Consider the following 19,389-nt stretch of genomic DNA (forward strand, 5'->3'; position numbering starts at 1 on the left):
AGTACATATTATAAAATTTCCGCCTAATTGGCGCCCTCACGGGTAAACAGTGGTGTTTACGAAAAAATGTTTCAAACAACAAAAATGTTTAATTTTTGATAAGAAACATTTTTTACATTTAAACTTTTGTTCTATCTCTAGCGGTTTACAAGATGGGTCCTACGGACCCAAGACCCAATTGACCTATGATGCTCATTTACGAACTTGACCTCACTTTTTACGTCCTGAGTACGCTGTAAAAATTTCAGCTCGATGTCTTTTTTCGTTTTTGAGTTATCGTGTCATCAGACGGACGGGCGGACAGCCGGAAATAGACTAATTAGGTTATTTTATGAACACCTATGACAAAATTTTTTTCCTAGCATCATTATTTTTAAGCGTTACAAACTTTGGACTAAACTTAATATACTATGTATATTTCATATATACATGGTATAAAAAGTGTTGATGAGCTATGCTTGAAATATAGTTACCAAAGTAGGTCCGTAACAATGAATACATTTTAAAAATCAATCTGACCACGATAATGAGTGAGAAATTAACAGAATGTACGGACGCGCATATATAATGCAAATTATAAAAGCACTACTCCCTTGGACCACGCAAAAGAAGGTGCATTTCTCTCTCACATTCTTGGTATCGAAAAATTAAATGACTATCAATTCTTTGAATTTTTGTCTTTGAAAACTAATTTCACTGCATTTGATTATACTTCAATCTATTTTAATTTAATTAAAGTACATAAAAACAATATTTTTAAACTTTTATGAATAAAAAAATTTAATTAGTCATCATTAAAAAAACTTTATAGTAAATATAGCCCAGATTGCAGTAATTAGGAGTTATTTATTATATTGTTTACGTTGGATACAGGTTAGTATGCGGTTATAATATTTTGTAATCATACTTATTAAAATGTGCAAGATATTATTTATCTCTACGGTAGCAGGCCCGTGCGCACGAGAAGGTTTTTGGGGGTCAAAACTCCTCCCATTGAGAATCTCTCCACGTAAATTTGAATTAACAATATAATCCTATAAATGCATCCATAACAATACCCGTAACAATGTGTAACAAATTGAAAATACCCTCCCCTTAAAATGTATTACATAATTTTTGGATGTACCCTATAAGTAAACTCAAATATACGATAATTAATATTTTATAAAGATAAACGCAAAAGATGATAACGTAAACAAGTGAAAACAGACAATTGACTGAGTTAATGTCACACATATATAACTAATATACCCATATAATACATACTGATGTTTACGAATAAATGCTTCAAACAAAAGTTGTTTAGTTTTTTATAAGGAACATTTTTTATTTTTGAACTTTTGTTCTATCTCTAACGGTTTACAAGATGGGTCCTACGGACCCAATTGACCTATGTTGCTCATTTACGAACCTATTTCAGCTTGATATCTCTTTTCGTTTTTGAGTAATCGTGATGACAGACGGTCAGACAGATGACAGACAGACGACAGATAGACAGACCGACAGACAACCGGAAATGGACTAATTAGGTGATTTTATCACCTATACCAAAATTTTGTTCATAATATCAATATTTTTATGCGTTACAAACTTGGGACATAACTTAGTATACCTTGGTATATACATGGTATAATAATTTTTCTTCAATTTATATTTTAAGAAAAGTGATTATAAAATTTATTTTGTATTTATTTAATTAATTGTATTTATTTCATTTTGTGACCTCATCAATGATGCCCACCATAAGTGAATAGAACAAGATTATAAAAACTGGAACAAGAGTTAAAAAAACGATGATGAGGGTGGTCTCTTTTGATACACAATACCAAGCGGAAATTGAGTCCTATAAGCATTTAAAACTTTTCCCAGTATATTCAAATTGAAAACATTTTACAAACGTTCTATGTAGGCGAACTATGTAGGCGAATAAAATTCACATTAATAATGGCTTTAATGTAAATGGCAACTAATAAAAGCTCGTAAATAAATGCTTTGGAAAGTCAACCTTATATTAAAACTGAAAAATAGCCCATGAGCCCAGAACGAAACGAAATTTTTTTTAATTATATTTATCTACTATTTGTAGAATTGATCAAGGTAGATTGGCGAATTTAATTAAATCGAATTTTCAGAATTTCGTTTTTTTTTTTTAAGTAGTTTTTTCCTGATATGCTAATTGGCGAATCAAAGTAATACAAAAAATGAAAATAAAACTAAAAGACAATTGAAAAGTCAGTCAAATAAACAATTGACTGAGTTAACTGTTGAAATACCATGTATAGACAATGTTGATTACTCTCTCACACTACACATATAAATATACATGTCACACATACATAACTGATAATCCCAAAGTTGTTTCAAAGAAAAGTTGTTTATTTTTTTATAAGGAACATTTTTTACATTTAAACTTTTGTTCTATCTCTAACAGTTTACAAGATACAAGACCCAATGGACTTATGTTGCTCATGTACAAACTCGGCCTCACTTTTTACGTCCTGAGTGCGCTGTAAAAAATTTTTGCTCGATATCTTTTTTCGTTTTTGAGTTATCGTGTTGACAGACGGACGGATGAAAACCGAAAATTGACTAATTAGATGATTCTATGAACACCTATACCAAAATTGGTACTAAACTTAATATACTATGTATATTTCATATATACATGGTATAATAATAGCACATCGCACAAAAAAACACATTTTTTATAATTTTAAATAGAAATTGAAATTAATAGAAATTTGAAACTAATTCGCACATCAGAAATAAATGAATAAAATGAAATCTGGTCACAGGTACAACGAGGTAGCCTGAAATTCAAAGATATTGTGAGCGCTTGTCCAAAATGAAGTGTAAATATTTATATACTGCTTTAAAATCTACAATATTCTTAGCATCCAAAATCAATTTTGTATTATTTAGCCCGCGACTGTAAAGATCGTCAATTCTGCTACACAGTGCACAAATCCTCTCCCCGCTTCGATTTTTCTTATTTTCTCAAGCAAATTTGTTCATTCTGAAAAAAAGCAATAGTTCTTCTTACATCTCTGTCTGTTAAATTTATATACATTGCTCCACCCTCATAGTGATCCAATTTTGAATACAAATCCAATAAAACTTTATTCTTCATATCCAATAGCATTTTCTTCAGGAAGTACTCATGCATTTCAGTTGTGACTTGTTTTCTGATCTCTAAATAATAGTCAAGAGGAACATCCGTCGCATTAAATCCTAATTCCAATAATTTATTTAAGCTGTAACAATTTCTCTGTTATATTTTAAATGAATTCGATTTTATTATCAAACCTTCTCTTTGATAATCCTCCAAATGGTAGACAAAAAGAATAATAGAAATTTTGTTTATTAATTATTTTTTGTTCACTAGTTTGCATATAATTTTAAAATTTTTGCTTGATTATGGACTAACGGTTTAATAGAACTGTAAACAATGTATCAGATTTCATAATGCAATCATCATGTATGACATATTATTTCATAACTGCCATATGCATTGCCTATATTGACAAATGTATTCATTAATTTTGTAATGTAACAATTCATCACTACAGTCGCATCAATGAATGTTTTTAGTCAGGAGTTCTCAATGACAGATCCGATTTTGAGAATTTTTTTTTTCAAATGATTCTCTTTGTATATTATTTAAAATCAGAAACATTTCAGATGGGGGAAATAATCTGAAGGGGGAATCGACAATGTAGCGACTGATTATCGACGCCCAGCCTGAATTGCTAATGATAGAAGTATGGAATTTCGAGAAGATATTGATTTTATACTGTAGGTGTAACATAAGAAAGGATTTTTCGAAATTCATCCTCTAAAAGGGTGAAATAGGGGATGAAAGTTTGAATGAAAATATATATAAACCTACCTTGAGTTCACTACTTAACTGATTTTAAAAGTTGTTACATCTTTTTAATCCCTTAGGGGATGAATTTCCAAAAATCCCTAATTCTTATTGCTCACTTACGTCATTCAAGGAACGTGTGCACAAAATTTCAGGCTTCTAGACCCAGCGGTTTGAGCTGTACGTTGATCGATCAGTCAGCTTGAATTCTTATACATATATATATTCAACACATTCTATACAGGGTATTTCAACAGTTAACTCAGTCAATTGTTAGTTAACACTTGTTATATTACATATTTCAAACGCTATTTAAATTATTTCATCTTTTTTGTGTATGTTTTAAAATTATTCTTAGAATTGATTATTACATTATTACCAATTTAAGATAAATTTTTGTTATCCATTAAAAATCCTTGAATTTTTTGTTCTGTTTTAAACAATTTTTACTTGACCTTTTCAATTGTTACCTATATAGTTTGTACACTTTATATTTTTCCCATTTTTTACTGATAATATTTAAACAATACGTTTTGTAAATATATTTTTACATCAAGGCCTTAGCTTAGAACAAAGATGATAATGCAACTATTTTTATCTTATTTTTTTATCTAACGACTATTTTCTATTCATGATGAGAAATAAAAGCATTGCAAATATAATAAACTTATTCGTCATTTTTAGAACGTTCATATAATATATTTATTACGTTACTCGAGTCGTACACGAGTTTTTGAGTCACTCAAGAAGTTTTAAGTAAAAGTTTTAGGAAATTTGTAGATTTAAAAGTTAATTATTATCATTTTCTTGTTTAAACTAATATAAGAAGAGATATCGGTCAAATAGTCCATAAGTAAATTTTCATAGTCGTATAAGTCATAAACGGTTAGTGATACAAATTGTATTACAAAAAAGCTAGGTAATTGAATTATCTACCATAAAGGTTATTACCAATTTTAGTCTTAAGTGCACGATTATGGAGATATAGTCTAAAACACTAAAATGGTTTTCCTAAAAATGGAAGCACTTTCCTGGCATATTTCTATTAGGATTTTGTGCATTTACATTCAGTAAGTGCTACTGAACCTATTTAAATAAAAAAAATAACTCCTGTAATTTAATGCATTATGGACAAGAGTTACCAGCTTCTATATAACCTGTATTATATTAATTGAATAACTAAATTAGAATACAATATTAGTCCAGGCTAAATACATCTGATATTAATAATTTTTGGAAAAAATTAGTTGCAGGATCGGACCCATTTTTTTGTGTAGGACTAAATGTGTATAACTGAGGAAAAATATTTAAAACAGCTGAATTTAGCCGGAAAGGGGTGCGCCGGGGGTGGAAATAGGGAGCAAGTGGTTTTTAGCGATTTGTGGCTAAAGTATTAATTATACAGAAAAAAGTTAAATAGGAAAGTTCTTGGCAATAAAAAAATACATAACTTTTGTGCTTACCATTTTTTCACATAACCTCAAATTTAACGAGTAAAATGTAAAAAACTAATTTTTTTGTTTTTAGCGTTTCTTTTTTAGAAAAAAAAAATCGGAAAACCTGGATATGTTGAGGAAACGTTTTGTGTTTTCTTACCAACAAATTGTTTTTTGATTTTTAAAAAAAAGTTAAATAGTTTTTGAGATATTCAATTTTTTGGCAAAAACCACCCCTTTTTTCAGCTGGATGAACAATCTATTTTTTTTCATCCATCAGTGTTGACCATGGTCTCATTTTCTTTGCTAGGATGTATATTTTCATTTAAAAAAGTAAAAACATATCATTGCAATGAAAAAACATTGTTGAAATCGCCAAAAACTAAAAATTCAATTTTTTCATTTACACATTTTTTCAATGTCTATGATAATTATACAATTAAAAATTAAAACCGCGTTCATAATTAATGTTTTCGATTTTTATACCATGCATATATGTAATATACAAGGTATACTAAGTTTAGTCCCAAGTTTGTAACGCTTAATTGATGCTACCCACAAAATTTTGGTATAGGTGTTCATAGAATGACCTAATTAGTCCATTTCCGTCCGTCCGTCCGTCTGTGGACACGATAACTCAAAAACGAAAAAAGATATCGAGCTTTTACAGCGTACTCAGGACGTCAAAAGTGAGGTCGAGTTCGTAAATGAGCATCATAGGCCAATTGGGTCTTCGGTCTGTAGGACCCATCTTGTAAACCGTTAGAGATAGAACAAAAGTTTAAATATAAAAAATGTTCCTTATAAAAAAATAAACAACAGTTTGTTGTTTTAGTTGAAACATTTTTTCGTAAACATCACTGTTTACCCGTGAGTGAGCAAATTAGGCGAAAATTTTATAGTATGTTCTATACTTGAATATCAGGTTCTATACTTGAATATCAGTGTTATATATAATGAAATCAACACTGACTATGCATGTTATTTCAAAAATTGGAAAATCTATTGGGCAGAATTTCTTGCAAGTGTGAAAAAGGATGTACAACCTCCAAATGTAGTTGCAGAAAACATGCCTTAAAATGTACTAATTTATGTACTGTTACGATTTAGAAAACTGCACTAATGCTGAGGTGGTATTTTATGACCGTAATGACGATTCTGATCAAGATGAAGAACAAGGAATTGCTATAGAACCTGCGTCAATAATCGACCAGGAAGAGAAAGAAAAAGAACCCGAAGAGAACGAAGAAAATTAACGGCGAGAAAATAATTTGAGGAGTTTAAGTTTAATTTTGTATAATATTAAAAATATAAAACTGTTCCAAATTCTAAAATTTTTACTTTTTTTCTTTCAATTATTTTTAAAAAGCTAATATTCCCAGCAATGATAATGAAAATTTTTTTAATATTTATATATAAAATGTCAGATAGCAAAAATATTAATTATAACGTTTTTAATTTTTAATTGTTTAATTATCATAGACATTGAAAAAATGTGTAAATGAAAAAATTGAATTTTTAGTTTTTGGCGATTTCAACAATGTTTTTTCATTGCAATGATTTGTTTTTACTTTTTTAAATGAAAATATACATCCTAGCAAAGAAAATGAGACCATGGTCAACACTGATGGATGAAAAAAAATAGATTGTTCATCCAGCTGAAAAAAGGGGTGGTTTTTGCCAAAAAATTGAATATCTCAAAAACTATTTAACTTTTTTTTAAAAATCAAAAAACAATTTGTTGGTAAGAAAACACAAAACGTTTCCTCAACATATCCAGGTTTTCCGATTTTTTTTTTCTAAAAAAGAAACGCTAAAAACAAAAAAATTAGTTTTTTACATTTTACTCGTTAAATTTGAGGTTATGTGAAAAAATGGTAAGCACAAAAGTTATGTATTTTTTTATTGCCAAGAACTTTCCTATTTAACTTTTTTCTGTATAATTAATACTTTAGCCACAAATCGCTAAAAACCACTTGCTCCCTATTTCCACCCCCGGCGCACCCCTTTCCGGCTAAATTCAGCTGTTTTAAATATTTTTCCTCAGTTATACACATTTAGTCCTACACAAAAAAATGGGTCCGATCCTGCAACTAATTTTTTCCTTAAAAAAATGCAATTCAGTTGGTCTATATTTATTTTATAACTAAATAATAATATTACAGAAATACCTGTAGAATAACATTTCACAAGCCTATAAAAACAGTGGATATCACGTGATCATACAATTATAACAATACAATTAATTATTTCCTGTTAAAGAATACAATATTAATTTATATACTAATTATTAACATGATTATGTTACATACTTCAAAAATATTATTTTTTTCCTCAATTCAATTTGTCTTAAAATTCTTCAAATTTTGAGTATTTGTTGCTTTTGTTTTTGTATTTTTAAGGCAAGTGAAACAAACAAATTTCGATTTGATTGCAAAAATTGTTCAAAATCAAATTATTCTCGGTAAATATGACTTATAAAATAGAAAAATTACCGAAAAGTCGTTTTTAATTTACAAATCACATTTGGAATTGGCTGGTACATCAATTTTTACAAACTCTATTTCTGTAAGCATAGACAGAATAATATTTTTACGAAATGCCGTAAATTATATAAAGGAGAGCTTATAAAAACTCTTTTGAACTCTTTGTGCGTATCGTAGCTACCAAAGCGGTGGAATTTAATTGGTATAGATGGTATTTAGATTTTTTATTAAAACGTATTCAGTTATTTAACTATTATTCCTTTTTCTTAATTTAGAAAACTTAAATGGTGGGAGAGCAGGTCAGTGGGTTAAATATATCTATTTTATAAAAGATCGACTGTTCTAAGCTCTTCCACCATAATTCAATAATTTTAACTGAAATACATATTTTAATTTTGTTCGCAAGCCTGATTTAAATGGAATGGTTTCTTAATTTTGACTTATCTAAACTGTGATGTCTTTTTTTTCTGAACAATGGCTGGACAATTTCAAATAATTAATGACAAAAACATTAGGTTACAGTCACCATGGGTTCTAGTTTTCGAAGTATTTTCTAGAAAACATTTTTTTCTCACTATTTACAACTTTCTACAAATTTTCAACTTTCTATATGTTATGGCTTTTGGAGAAAGTAGACACTAAAGTTTTGCCCTAATTTACGCCCTCACAGGGAAACAATGGTATTTATGAAAAATGTTTCAAAATAGTTATTTATTTTATCAGGAACACTTTTTACATTTTAATTTTTATTGTATCTCTAAGGGTTTACAAAAGGAGCCCGACATACCCAAGACTCAATTGACTTCACGTTTTACGTCCTGAGTAGGCTATAAAAATTTCGATACCTCTTTTCGTTTAAGATTTATCGGACAAACGGGCGGACAAACGGAAATGTACTAATTAAAACTGTATGGAAAATACCTATACCAAAATTTTGGTCGTATCATCAATATTTATTAGCGTTACAAGCTTGGGTCTAACAAGCTTACCCTATACAGAGTATATAAAGTTTTAGGCTGTGTTGTAATATTAAATACTTTGAATTCACTAGTCCACAACAAAGGAATCTCTTAAAGAATTCTCTAATACATAACACTTTTCATTAAACTTTCAAATAATACATTTAACAAGTTAAAACAAACAATTGACTGAGTTAATTGTTGAAATACCATGAATAGAGAGTGTTGATTACTCTGCCACATTACACATACATACATGTCACACATATATAACAGATATACCCATATAATACTACAATTTGCGCATAATATGTGCTCTCACGGGTAAACAGTGATGTTTACGAAAAAATGTTTCAAACAAAAGTTGTTAATATATAATAATTTTTATAAGGAACATTTTTCACATTTAAACTTTTGTTCTATCAACTTTTTACGTCCTCAGCACGCTATAAAAATTTCAGCTTGATATCTCTTTTCGTTTTTGAGTAATCGTGATGACAGACTGACAGACAGGCGACAGACGACAGGCAGACAACCGAAAATGGACTAATTAGGTGAATTTTTGAATACCTATACCAAAATTTTGTTCATAGCATCAATATTTTTAAGCGTTACAAACTTGGGACTAAACTAAGTATACCTTGGTAAATTTTCATATACATGGTATAAAAAGTACAGCTATGGAAGACACAAATAGAGGCCACATAATATACTGTGTATACGGTTAAATCAACAACATACGTTTATTTACCACAATAGTATACAGATTAGCATTATACACATGAAAATATCAAGTCGTTGATTAAGTGAATTTAATTATGGTTTGAGTTTTTAGTCAAAGAATAATTCTTACAGAATCAACAGAGCATAATAATTGTGTACATATTATCTTGTTGATAATAAATTTTTTGGTAAACATCACCTTTTTTTTTTGGAAAAACTTTTTACTTTTGGTAAGTTTAAATTAATATATATGCAGTACTATATTTTATAGCTAAATATAATATTTTTGCTTATAACACGAAAATAATGAAATTTATTTATAATTTTTCCATATTTAAATAATACATAAACAGTATTTTGTCACATAAGTAAATTTTTTTAGAAAGTTTAACTAACAAAAATTTAATGGAATATTTAAAACTATAATTCAAGAAAAATTACCCAAAAATTGTTTTAAAAAAATTCATCGTTAAAAATTCATGAAAAATTTTATTTTATTATTTATGTTAAGGTGTTAATTAAATTTACATTTCTTAAGGTATAATAAAAAGGTGCGTTTTAAATAATTATTAAGTTCTTACTGTTTTTTCTATCTTTTTTTAGGTTCATTATTTTGAAATATTAATAGATAGAGATGGATAATTAATTGTGAAAATTTTTAATTTGTATGAAAAATATCCATATGTGATAATTTTATAATTTGAAAAGTGCGGGGAAAAGTTTTGAACCTTAGACCAAAATGAACCAAAAGTGATTCGATTTGTTTGCCTTTTTGAGCATTGATTAAACTAAGTTTGGTAATAAAGAAATATGAAGTTTTAACTGTGGATTAATCGTGGATTAATTTTTCGACTTTGACTGTTGTTTATGTCTATACGTTATAAGAAAGTTATAAACAATATAAAGCGTGAAAAGAAAGATAGAAAGTTTCCGAATTACAAAAAGTTACACTCAGATGTAGCTACATTCCATTTGTTTATTCTTTCCACGATATTTACTTACTGATATTTTTTTAACGAAAAGTACTATCAATAGCTTTCATTAACGTACACGACAGACAAAAAATTATCTTCGAAAAACACAAAAAACAAAAAAATCGAATTCCATTAATTAAGGCTTCTTTATTACGAAACTTACCTTTACCTTTATTCAAAAACGCAGACAAAGGTAATCATAGAATTTTGTTGCTTTATATGAGCTCGCGGTTTATTTTTAATTCACTTAAAAAAAAAACTTTTTCTAAATTCATTAGAAACTTTTATTTACTAATTAAGTGTAGCTCGACCATTTGTGAAAAAATCGAATATTTTTTGCAGTATTATAAGTACAGGAGAGATCATTTAATCGGGAATTTGAAAATTTCGTAGGATAACGAAAGAGTATGTAAGATAACGTAAGATTAGAGATTTTCGAAAAACGTGTATAAAACCGCTTAAAAATAATAAAAACTAACCTTTTAACATTTTATTGTCTAATTTTGAGTCTCACGAATCAAATCCGTTTGAATTATTCAAAAAAATTTTACAAGAGACAGAAAATTATCGCAGCAGCTCTGATGTACTGTCGCACCAGCTCTAATGCATTCTAAAAGGGCCATACATTTTTTACCGTAGCATCCAAAAGGACTCATAATAATAGATATATTTTTTTTAAATATCTTAAAATTGTTTTTATCTTACTAAATTGGTGGAAGCGCAGATAAATCTATTTTTCAGAGCACTGAATGTACCCTTACTTTATTAATATATCAGCATATCTATTTATAATAGCATCGAGGCGTTCAAATGTAAAGACTGACTCATTAAAAGTAGAATCCAATTATGTCTGATAAGTTTTATCTGGTTCCAAAAAACATTTAATTTTTTATTTTGTTTATTTTTAACCGACTTCAAACAAAAAATAAAGATTTTGACTGGGTAAACCGATTTCGATGACTCTTTATTTATTTGAAAGTTCGTGCTTCCCGTGTGGTCCCGGTTTACAATGGTATCCATGTAAACACTATACAAGTCTTAAATTTGCATTAAGTATGTGCGCGACAAATGACCGAATAATTCTTTTTTTAATGACAAATTAGTTAGTGTACTTCATATTCACTAAAAATCATAAAATAAAAAAACTTTTAGCAAAAAAAAAAAACCGACTTCAAAAACAAATTAATATGCACTAAAAAGTAAAAATAACGAAAATATAATTTAGTTACAATTATTGTTATTTTTGGAGTCAGCCAAATTAATGTAGCAAATTGTTCTGTCACAGTTGTTTCCTTGCCTGACACCGACTCCAAAAATAACAATAATTGTAACTAAATTATATTTTCGTTATTTTTTACTTTTTAGTGCATATTAATTTGTTTTTGAATAGTTTTTTTTTTTTTTTTTGAAGTCGGTTTTTTTTTGTTAAAATCTCTTTTATTACTATGAATAATCCATTCTAATAAGAAAATGAATTCCACTAAGTAAACAAACGGTTTCAAAAAAATTTCTAACTAACAAATCGTTTAAAGTCTATCGCCTTAGACCGCTCGGCCACTTAGGCTCTTCCCAACATGAGGTAATCCAGTACTGTCCGGAAGATTAATAAAGTTCACATCACTTTAAGTGTCGAATATTTGCCTGTATTTAGTTTTAAATGTTTTATTTTCAAACATAATTTCCGGTTCAATCAATTACACTTAAAATAAAATATGAGTAGTATACAATTCTAAATATTCACCTTTATTATTTATTAAGGAAGTTTAATATTATTTCATGAAATCAAAACCTTTTACAAAATTTAGAATTATCTAAGTGGAAATATAGAGGAAATATCCAACAAGTAGTGTATGTTTTTAAATTTAATTTTACAGGGTGTCTTTTTAAGTTTTCATATGCTTGAAACTAAAAAAATAACTTTTATCGATAAAAATGCTTCAAGCGAAGAGTGTAGGGTGTGTAGGCGCACATCTTGCGCAGCCATTAAACTTGATCTAGGTTTTCAAGCTCAATGAAAAGTTCACTCTACTCCATATCTGGTAATCAATAGATGAACACTTTAAATTAGAAAGTTGTTATTGATTAAAAAAGTAACATTTTTTGTTCGAAACATTTTTCCGCAAACCGCATAGTTTAAGCAAAAACGGACTGAAAAGTTTTACCCAAAATTATTTTTTCTTATTATAATTGTTATTTCGTATAATTTTTTCGGGCAAATCTAGACACTCTTCGAAAAATCAAATAGAAGTGGTTTGTTTTTCTATAAAGATCATTTTTGTTCTAATTGAATGAACAAACGCACAAAAGCTTGATTTTTGCTATCAATTACTGCTTAAGCTATTCGGTTTACAAAAAGGCGAAGAAACAATTCTGCGTAAAACTTTCAATTGTTTTTTGCCTAAACTAAACAGTTTTCGGAAAAATGTGTTGAACAAAAAATGTTACCATTCTCATATGGAACAACTTTCTAATTTAGAATATTCTTCTATCTCCTACCATTTAAGAAGCAGACTGAGCTTTTCATTAATTTGAAAGATAAGGTGGAATTTAATGCATTCGTAGAATGTACGCCTAATTGTCTCCATACGACTAATTCTTCGAATTTTTAGCAAATACCAACTTAAAAAAACACCTGTATACCTACCTCACCGGCTCTGGGTACTAGTTTTATACCATATATATATATGAAATATATCAACGTATACTAACTTTAGTCCCAAGTTTGTAACCCTTAAAAATATTAATGCTACAAACAAAATTTTGTTATAGGTGTTCATAAAACCACCTAATCAGTCCAATTTCGGTTGTCCGTCCGTCTGACCGTTTGTCTATCGACACGATAACTCAAAAAACGAAAAGATATATCAGGCTGAAATTTTTATAGCATTATATATGTCATGTGTATACATGACAATCGAAACAAACTATCTATACATGGTATTTCAACAATTAACTCAGTCAATTGTTTGATTTCACTTGTTTAAATAATATTCCTTTATATTATATCAGATATAATATGTATATATTATACATGTATCTCGTTCAACAAGTACAGTTCAATACGTTTATAACGACATTGCTTTGATGGTAAAACATGGCACTTAGTGTCTACAAAAGTAAGCTTAGTAATCTTAGTTTTGATTTCATACTATTTGCGATGCCCAGACAAAGATTACATATACAATCGCAATACCAAAAGCAAGACTCTCTTGTGAGCAAGATCACAAAATACCGAAAACCATTAACGATACTATTGCTATAGGATGAATATAATAAAGAGAGTATAGTGTACTGAATAGGTATAGTGTCTAACACGTTCAACTAAAGGTTGGTCTAAAAGTAATAATTTTAATGCCAAAATATAAAGCAATAGCGTTCATTAGAGGAAAGCAAAAATTTAGTAGATATTTTATAGAACCGTAACTATTAGTAGTTCTGTAAAATCTTTAAAAATAATTTAAATTTCTCTCTTCAATGGTTTTACCCTCTTTTACGTTTTCTGCCGGTTTGAACTTTAAGTATATAGCTTTATAACCATTGTTTCAAGTATATCGTACAACGATAAAATATAGTATCAGACTTTCGAGTTATAAAGAAACATTCTTAACACACTTAAATTGTGATAAGAATAATTAGAATTTTTATTTGTAAAAATTGTAAACCACAAAAAAAACCTTAATAACATTGACATTATAGCAAACATTGGTCTACATTTGTCTATAAAATTATTTGCATGGAGTTTCTATACATAAGATTTCATTCCTTTTTCACCACCTTAGGAGTTAAATTTCTAAAAAACCTTTTTAGTGCTCTTTTACGTCATTTAAGGAACGTTTCTAAGTCCAACGGATTGAGTCATGCGTTGGTCAATCAGTCAGTTTTTTCTTTTATATATATATAGAAAATAAAGCGTATCCGCACCGTGTATGAGTTTTATTGGAGGCGTTTCGATGGTAACGATACACTACTTTAATTATAGAATTGTATGGATGCATATATAATTGTATGAATTGCATTTATGACTTACATTGAAAATTTAATATTATTGTTTCAAAAATTTAAATAAATAATTAAGAGAATTTACATTTAAATAAAATAATATTTATGCAATTTGATTTCTTATTTTCACAATTTCTAATGCATTAAGTTTAATAAATAAGTGTTTTTCAATAATTTTAATTTGACATTCACTATAACATTTACATGTAAAGAATTGCAAATTAGTCATAACAGCCTCCTTTAACGCCAAAATTTTTCACTGGAAGCACTGGCATCGATTTTCTTGTCCCTACCATGACTACGCCCACAACGAATATTGGAATCTTTTCGTTAATATAAATGACGAATAATGATTATCAATTTTAAATACTGTGAACTGTTAATCCCTGAACTGTTAATACGACTTCAGTAAAAGTAATTTTCACTGTAAATGTAAATGTTTCATGCATGGCTGTACTATATTATAATAAAGAAAGAAGGCACTCTTCATTATTTAATAATAACAATGTAAACATTAACTGTTCTGTGTTCTTTTGCATCGAATATAAAAACAATATATTTCATTACTGAGACTGCTGCTAGTAATATAGTAATAATATCTTAATTTGTTTTTTAATGAAAATGTTTCTATTTCATTCAAATGTTGCCATTCTCGATAATGATAGCGATATCAGAGTAACTGATATAATAGTCTAGTCGATAAGCTCAAATTAAGTGAAATATAGAGATAATGATTCGGAATGATGTCTAGAAAAATTTTTTGGTTTCGGGAGCTCTTTTTATATATATACTTAACAAGATCAAGGCAAAAGAGTTTAAAAAATTTTAATACTTAATAAAACAATTTTTAGTTAACAAAAATGCGTAAAAAATTGTGCAATTTTTAATTTCATAAATATTAATAGTTAATGAAATGTTGGTGAAAAACTATATACCTTTTTTTCATTTTTATTAATTTATAACTTTTGCAATTTTTTATATGCTAAAAAACGCTTCCGGTACATTTTTCTAGACATCATTCCGAATCCAACAAACTTTCGCACATATTTTTAAGAACATTATCTCTATTTTTCACCATTGATGTCGCTAGACTATAATAGAAATAACCACATACTTTTATAACAAAGAATATGAATATACAGACTTACGGATTATATTTTACCACCTACAAAAAAGTAAAACTCACATTTATTTTTTAAAGTTTCTAGCAGTGGCTTTTCTTAACTATAGACATGGTAGGAACATAATCTATCTAAAATCAAACATTTTACAGCTCAGCTTTTAAATGATAAAAAAATTCAAAAATTCATAAATTCAAAAAAAAATTGTAGTAGGTATTACGCAAGAAAATAATTTTATTTTCATCGTCATCCCGTGGGATTTTATACTTCTTTCAAAACACATTAATGCTCAATTAAATTTTAATAAATTTTACATTTACAACTTATTATAAAAACTTTAATTTAACTAATATACTGCAAAAACTGCACAAGAACTATCCTCTTACAAATTTAACTTACGCTCTACTAAATGATAATTTGGATCACTCTGTATATATGTATGTACAGGATGTCTCTAAAAGATTTTTACAATTCTCTCCCAGAACATCTCATAATTAGTCTTTTTAGCTAAACGTATGTACCAATAAGAAAAGAGTTATTACCAAGAGTTCAAATTATTTTGAAGTAATTTTTTGTAACTTTACTGCAAACAGGAATTGCTATTTTGCTAAAATTGAATATACTGACATTTATAAAACAAAAATCCCACATAGAAATTAAATTTATCATCAATCCATTAGAATCCACCGAATTTCTACGCCCCTGGAGATAAAAGCTTGAAAGTGTTAAATTTAGATTCATTAAATTATGTACTGCTATTTAATGAATCTAAATTCAGTACTTTTAATCTTTTACCAATATGGGCGTAGAAATACAGGGAATTTGTGTTTTTAGTCTTATAAAACCAATTTCATAAAACATACCCAATTTTAGCAAATTAGCATTTCCCTCTTTTGCAATAAAGTTATGATCTGCAACCGTTTTTATAACTATATTATTTTGTGTTCTAGGGTCATTCCTTTATATAGAAGATATAAATAGTGAAAGTTGAATATGGCATCTTTATTAGCCAATATTTTCTATGTTCCAAAATCATTTCGCCGGCGTGGAACATGTATTGTTGGTGCATTACAAAGTATTTTATCGTTTACAATTATGATTTTATCTGGAGTATACTCACAAAATCCACATGAACTTGTTGAACTTTCTGATGGTACAGTTTCAGAAGAAACATTACAAGGTAAGTGTCATCAAGCGCCAAGGCTTGTTTAGACTTGTGGTTGACAGGTTGAAATTATTTTCGACTTTGACGATGAATTTTGTTCATAACTTCATGAATGTAGACGAAAAATAAGAATACAAATTTTCGATATCTGCCTTCGTTTTCAAAATATTGAAAGCTAAAAAATTTAAAAAAAATTTCAATTTTCGATGTTTTGAAAATTACTCCAGGTATCGAAAAATCTGTCACTTTCTTATTACAGTGCATTAATTAAATATTTCCAAACTATTATAAATTATTATTTATTTTTTTTAGCTTTATCTGGAGTTCTAATTATTGTATGCCTTGGTAGCGCTTTAATGGTAGTTTTATCAATTTTGATAATATTCGGTGCACAAACAGTAAGTTCACTATTACCTATATAATTTTCACAGTTTCATCTCCATCATGATTTTGCTAAAGTATAGCTTAAATAAGCCAAGATACGGTTTCACTCTTGCCTACTAGAAGTAGCTATAATTTTGTGCTGAAATTGGGGCGAATCGAATTTACGAAAAAAATATTTCAAACAAAATTGTTTGTTTTTACGAAGAGAACAGCTTTTATTCTTAAAATTTGTTTTGTTCAGTATTATTCTTTAGGTGTAAAACACACACATACTAATTTCAACTGGCTATCTCGATTTTTGAGGGACTAAGGCGAACAGATCGCATATGTGAACAGAGAGGCGATCGGAAAATGAAAGTATATCACTTTTTGAACATCTATACCAAAATTTTGGTTCTATCACTAAATTTCAAAACGTTACAAACTTTAGACTAACTAAAAATTAAATCCGGCACTGCTTTTTTAAAATGTTAATATTTACAGAAATTGTTACGTGTTTTGGGCTATGATTTGTTTTTTAAAGATAGTAATAATTACTTTTTTAAAATTGAGTTTCACATAAATAATTTTTTTTTCTTGCAGCAACAACCAATACTACTATTGCCATGGATCTATTATTATGGAATTATTTTAACATTTTATATGCTTGGAATATTCACGCAAGTATTCAGCTTAGTAATGTTGAACGCTTTTGCAGTAGGATGTGTTACTTTACTTGGAGGTCTTATAACATTATGTAAGTGTTCAAGTTAAAAAATTTAACTAATAAATTACAAAAACATAATGGGAAAGATGGGAAAAGGCACAAAAACGGCTATTCACATTTATATAAAAAAAAAGCTATCTACATAAAATATTTAATAAGAAAGTTGTAGAAAATAAAAAGCCGAATCAAATGGCATAGACTGGATACGATTTCGAGGGTTATTTCCCGAGAAAATCGCGTAATCTCATCGAAAATTATCGTTTTTTGTTTTCACTGCTGTGCATGGTATAAAATTATTTGTAATTAATAAAAAAAATGTTACCTCTGCCGAGTAAAAAACGAAAATTGTATTTTGCCTTTTACAGCAATTTTTTGAAAAAAGGTATTTTTTTTCAATCGGTCATTGTTCGGGTTCGGGATAGCCTAGAAAAACGATTCGGAGCTTAAATTATTCGTAAGGAATTGTAGTATCACTTTATAAGCTCAAATAAAACGCATAATAATCAGGATGATTATAAGGATGAATTAAGGTATGCCCTATGCACTTCCTCCTAAAATATTAAAAACTAGGAAAATTTTAATGAATTTACAAAGATATGGTAAGTTGGTAAGGGAAAAGTAAGGAATGGGAAAGGTTTACTTATTTAAATTTATGCATATACCATTAATTTTTCAATGGTTTTCACATTGTTGATAAATATCTAGTGCATAGTGCATTAATCAATTTATGCAAGCAATTGTTCAACTAGACAGATGATGATAAATAACGAAACAAATAAAAAACGACTGATAATAATGGGAAAAATATTTCTACATGCCTGGGAGAAAATTTCAATCGTACGGAATAAATAATAAATCGTATTTTTCTCTATGATTACCTATACTTTCTATATACTAATTTATTTTATTTTCTATTTCCAGATATTGGATTATACATGTGTACCATCGTTTATAGTCATTATAGTGACTTGAAAAAGTTAAATTTTTAGTAATCAAATCATAAAATACCGTAATTAATTTTATGCACAATTAATTTGCAGTATTTGCAAAAATATTGTTTAACATAAGTTATATTATTAAGAATAAAAATAATGAATTAATAAATATTGTAGTAATTACAATTCAATTTTTGTATAAACTGACAAAATATTATACATTATAATAAATTGTTGTAAATAATTAATATTTTTCAGATATGACATTTTAATTTCACAGTTTACTCATTTTGAACTCTCAATTTTTATTTGGGTCTTAGTCACTAATAGGGACAGAGGAGTCTTTAGTTTTCAAAATAAATTCAAAAGATGAAAATTTAATTATCCTTCCTGTTTAATCAATACAAATATAAATAAATACTTCCATCTTATCAGTGGCATCTTGTGCCACTCTTGATATCTTGACAAACACCTACTCCGCCATATGCAAAGATTCAATAATAATGCATAATTGTACAAAGCTTTCCTCAATACTAGCTAATTCAATACACAAGCAAAAATTTTGCTAATACATATTACAGAAATAAGCCAATTTTCGTTTACTTTGATAGGGTAACATGGTTTACAGGGTCGTAT

At 28.1% G+C, this 19,389-nt stretch overlaps 1 protein-coding gene across 1 annotated transcript; it reads left to right on the forward strand.

Annotated features, from left to right (window-relative positions):
• Positions 1 to 9,577: 9,577 nt before the first annotated feature.
• On the forward strand, positions 9,578 to 18,839 carry LOC123293707. The gene is made up of 5 exons (XM_044874609.1): positions 9,578 to 9,699; positions 16,514 to 16,743; positions 17,041 to 17,126; positions 17,695 to 17,848; positions 18,740 to 18,839. The coding sequence occupies exons 2-5, from the start codon at positions 16,557 to 16,559 to the stop codon at positions 18,805 to 18,807; spliced, it is 495 nt and encodes a 164-aa protein (XP_044730544.1). The 5' UTR covers positions 9,578 to 9,699; positions 16,514 to 16,556; the 3' UTR covers positions 18,808 to 18,839.
• Positions 18,840 to 19,389: the final 550 nt, after the last annotated feature.

The sequence above is a fragment of the Chrysoperla carnea genome, chromosome 2 (assembly GCF_905475395.1).
Source record: "Chrysoperla carnea chromosome 2, inChrCarn1.1, whole genome shotgun sequence".
Taxonomy (NCBI): Eukaryota; Metazoa; Arthropoda; class Insecta; order Neuroptera; family Chrysopidae; genus Chrysoperla; species Chrysoperla carnea.

What these genes read in the sequence shown, in the direction of transcription:
- LOC123293707 (XM_044874609.1), top strand. Translation starts at nt 16,557, where the DNA reads ATGGCATCTTTATTAGCCAATATTTTCTATGTTCCAAAATCATTTCGC. An exon ending in TTCAGAAGAAACATTACAAG is followed by an intron (nt 16,744 to 17,040) that starts GTAAGTGTCATC and finishes TATTTTTTTTAG; the next exon opens with CTTTATCTGGAGTTCTAATT. An exon ending in TGGAGGTCTTATAACATTAT is followed by an intron (nt 17,849 to 18,739) that starts GTAAGTGTTCAA and finishes TTCTATTTCCAG; the next exon opens with ATATTGGATTATACATGTGT.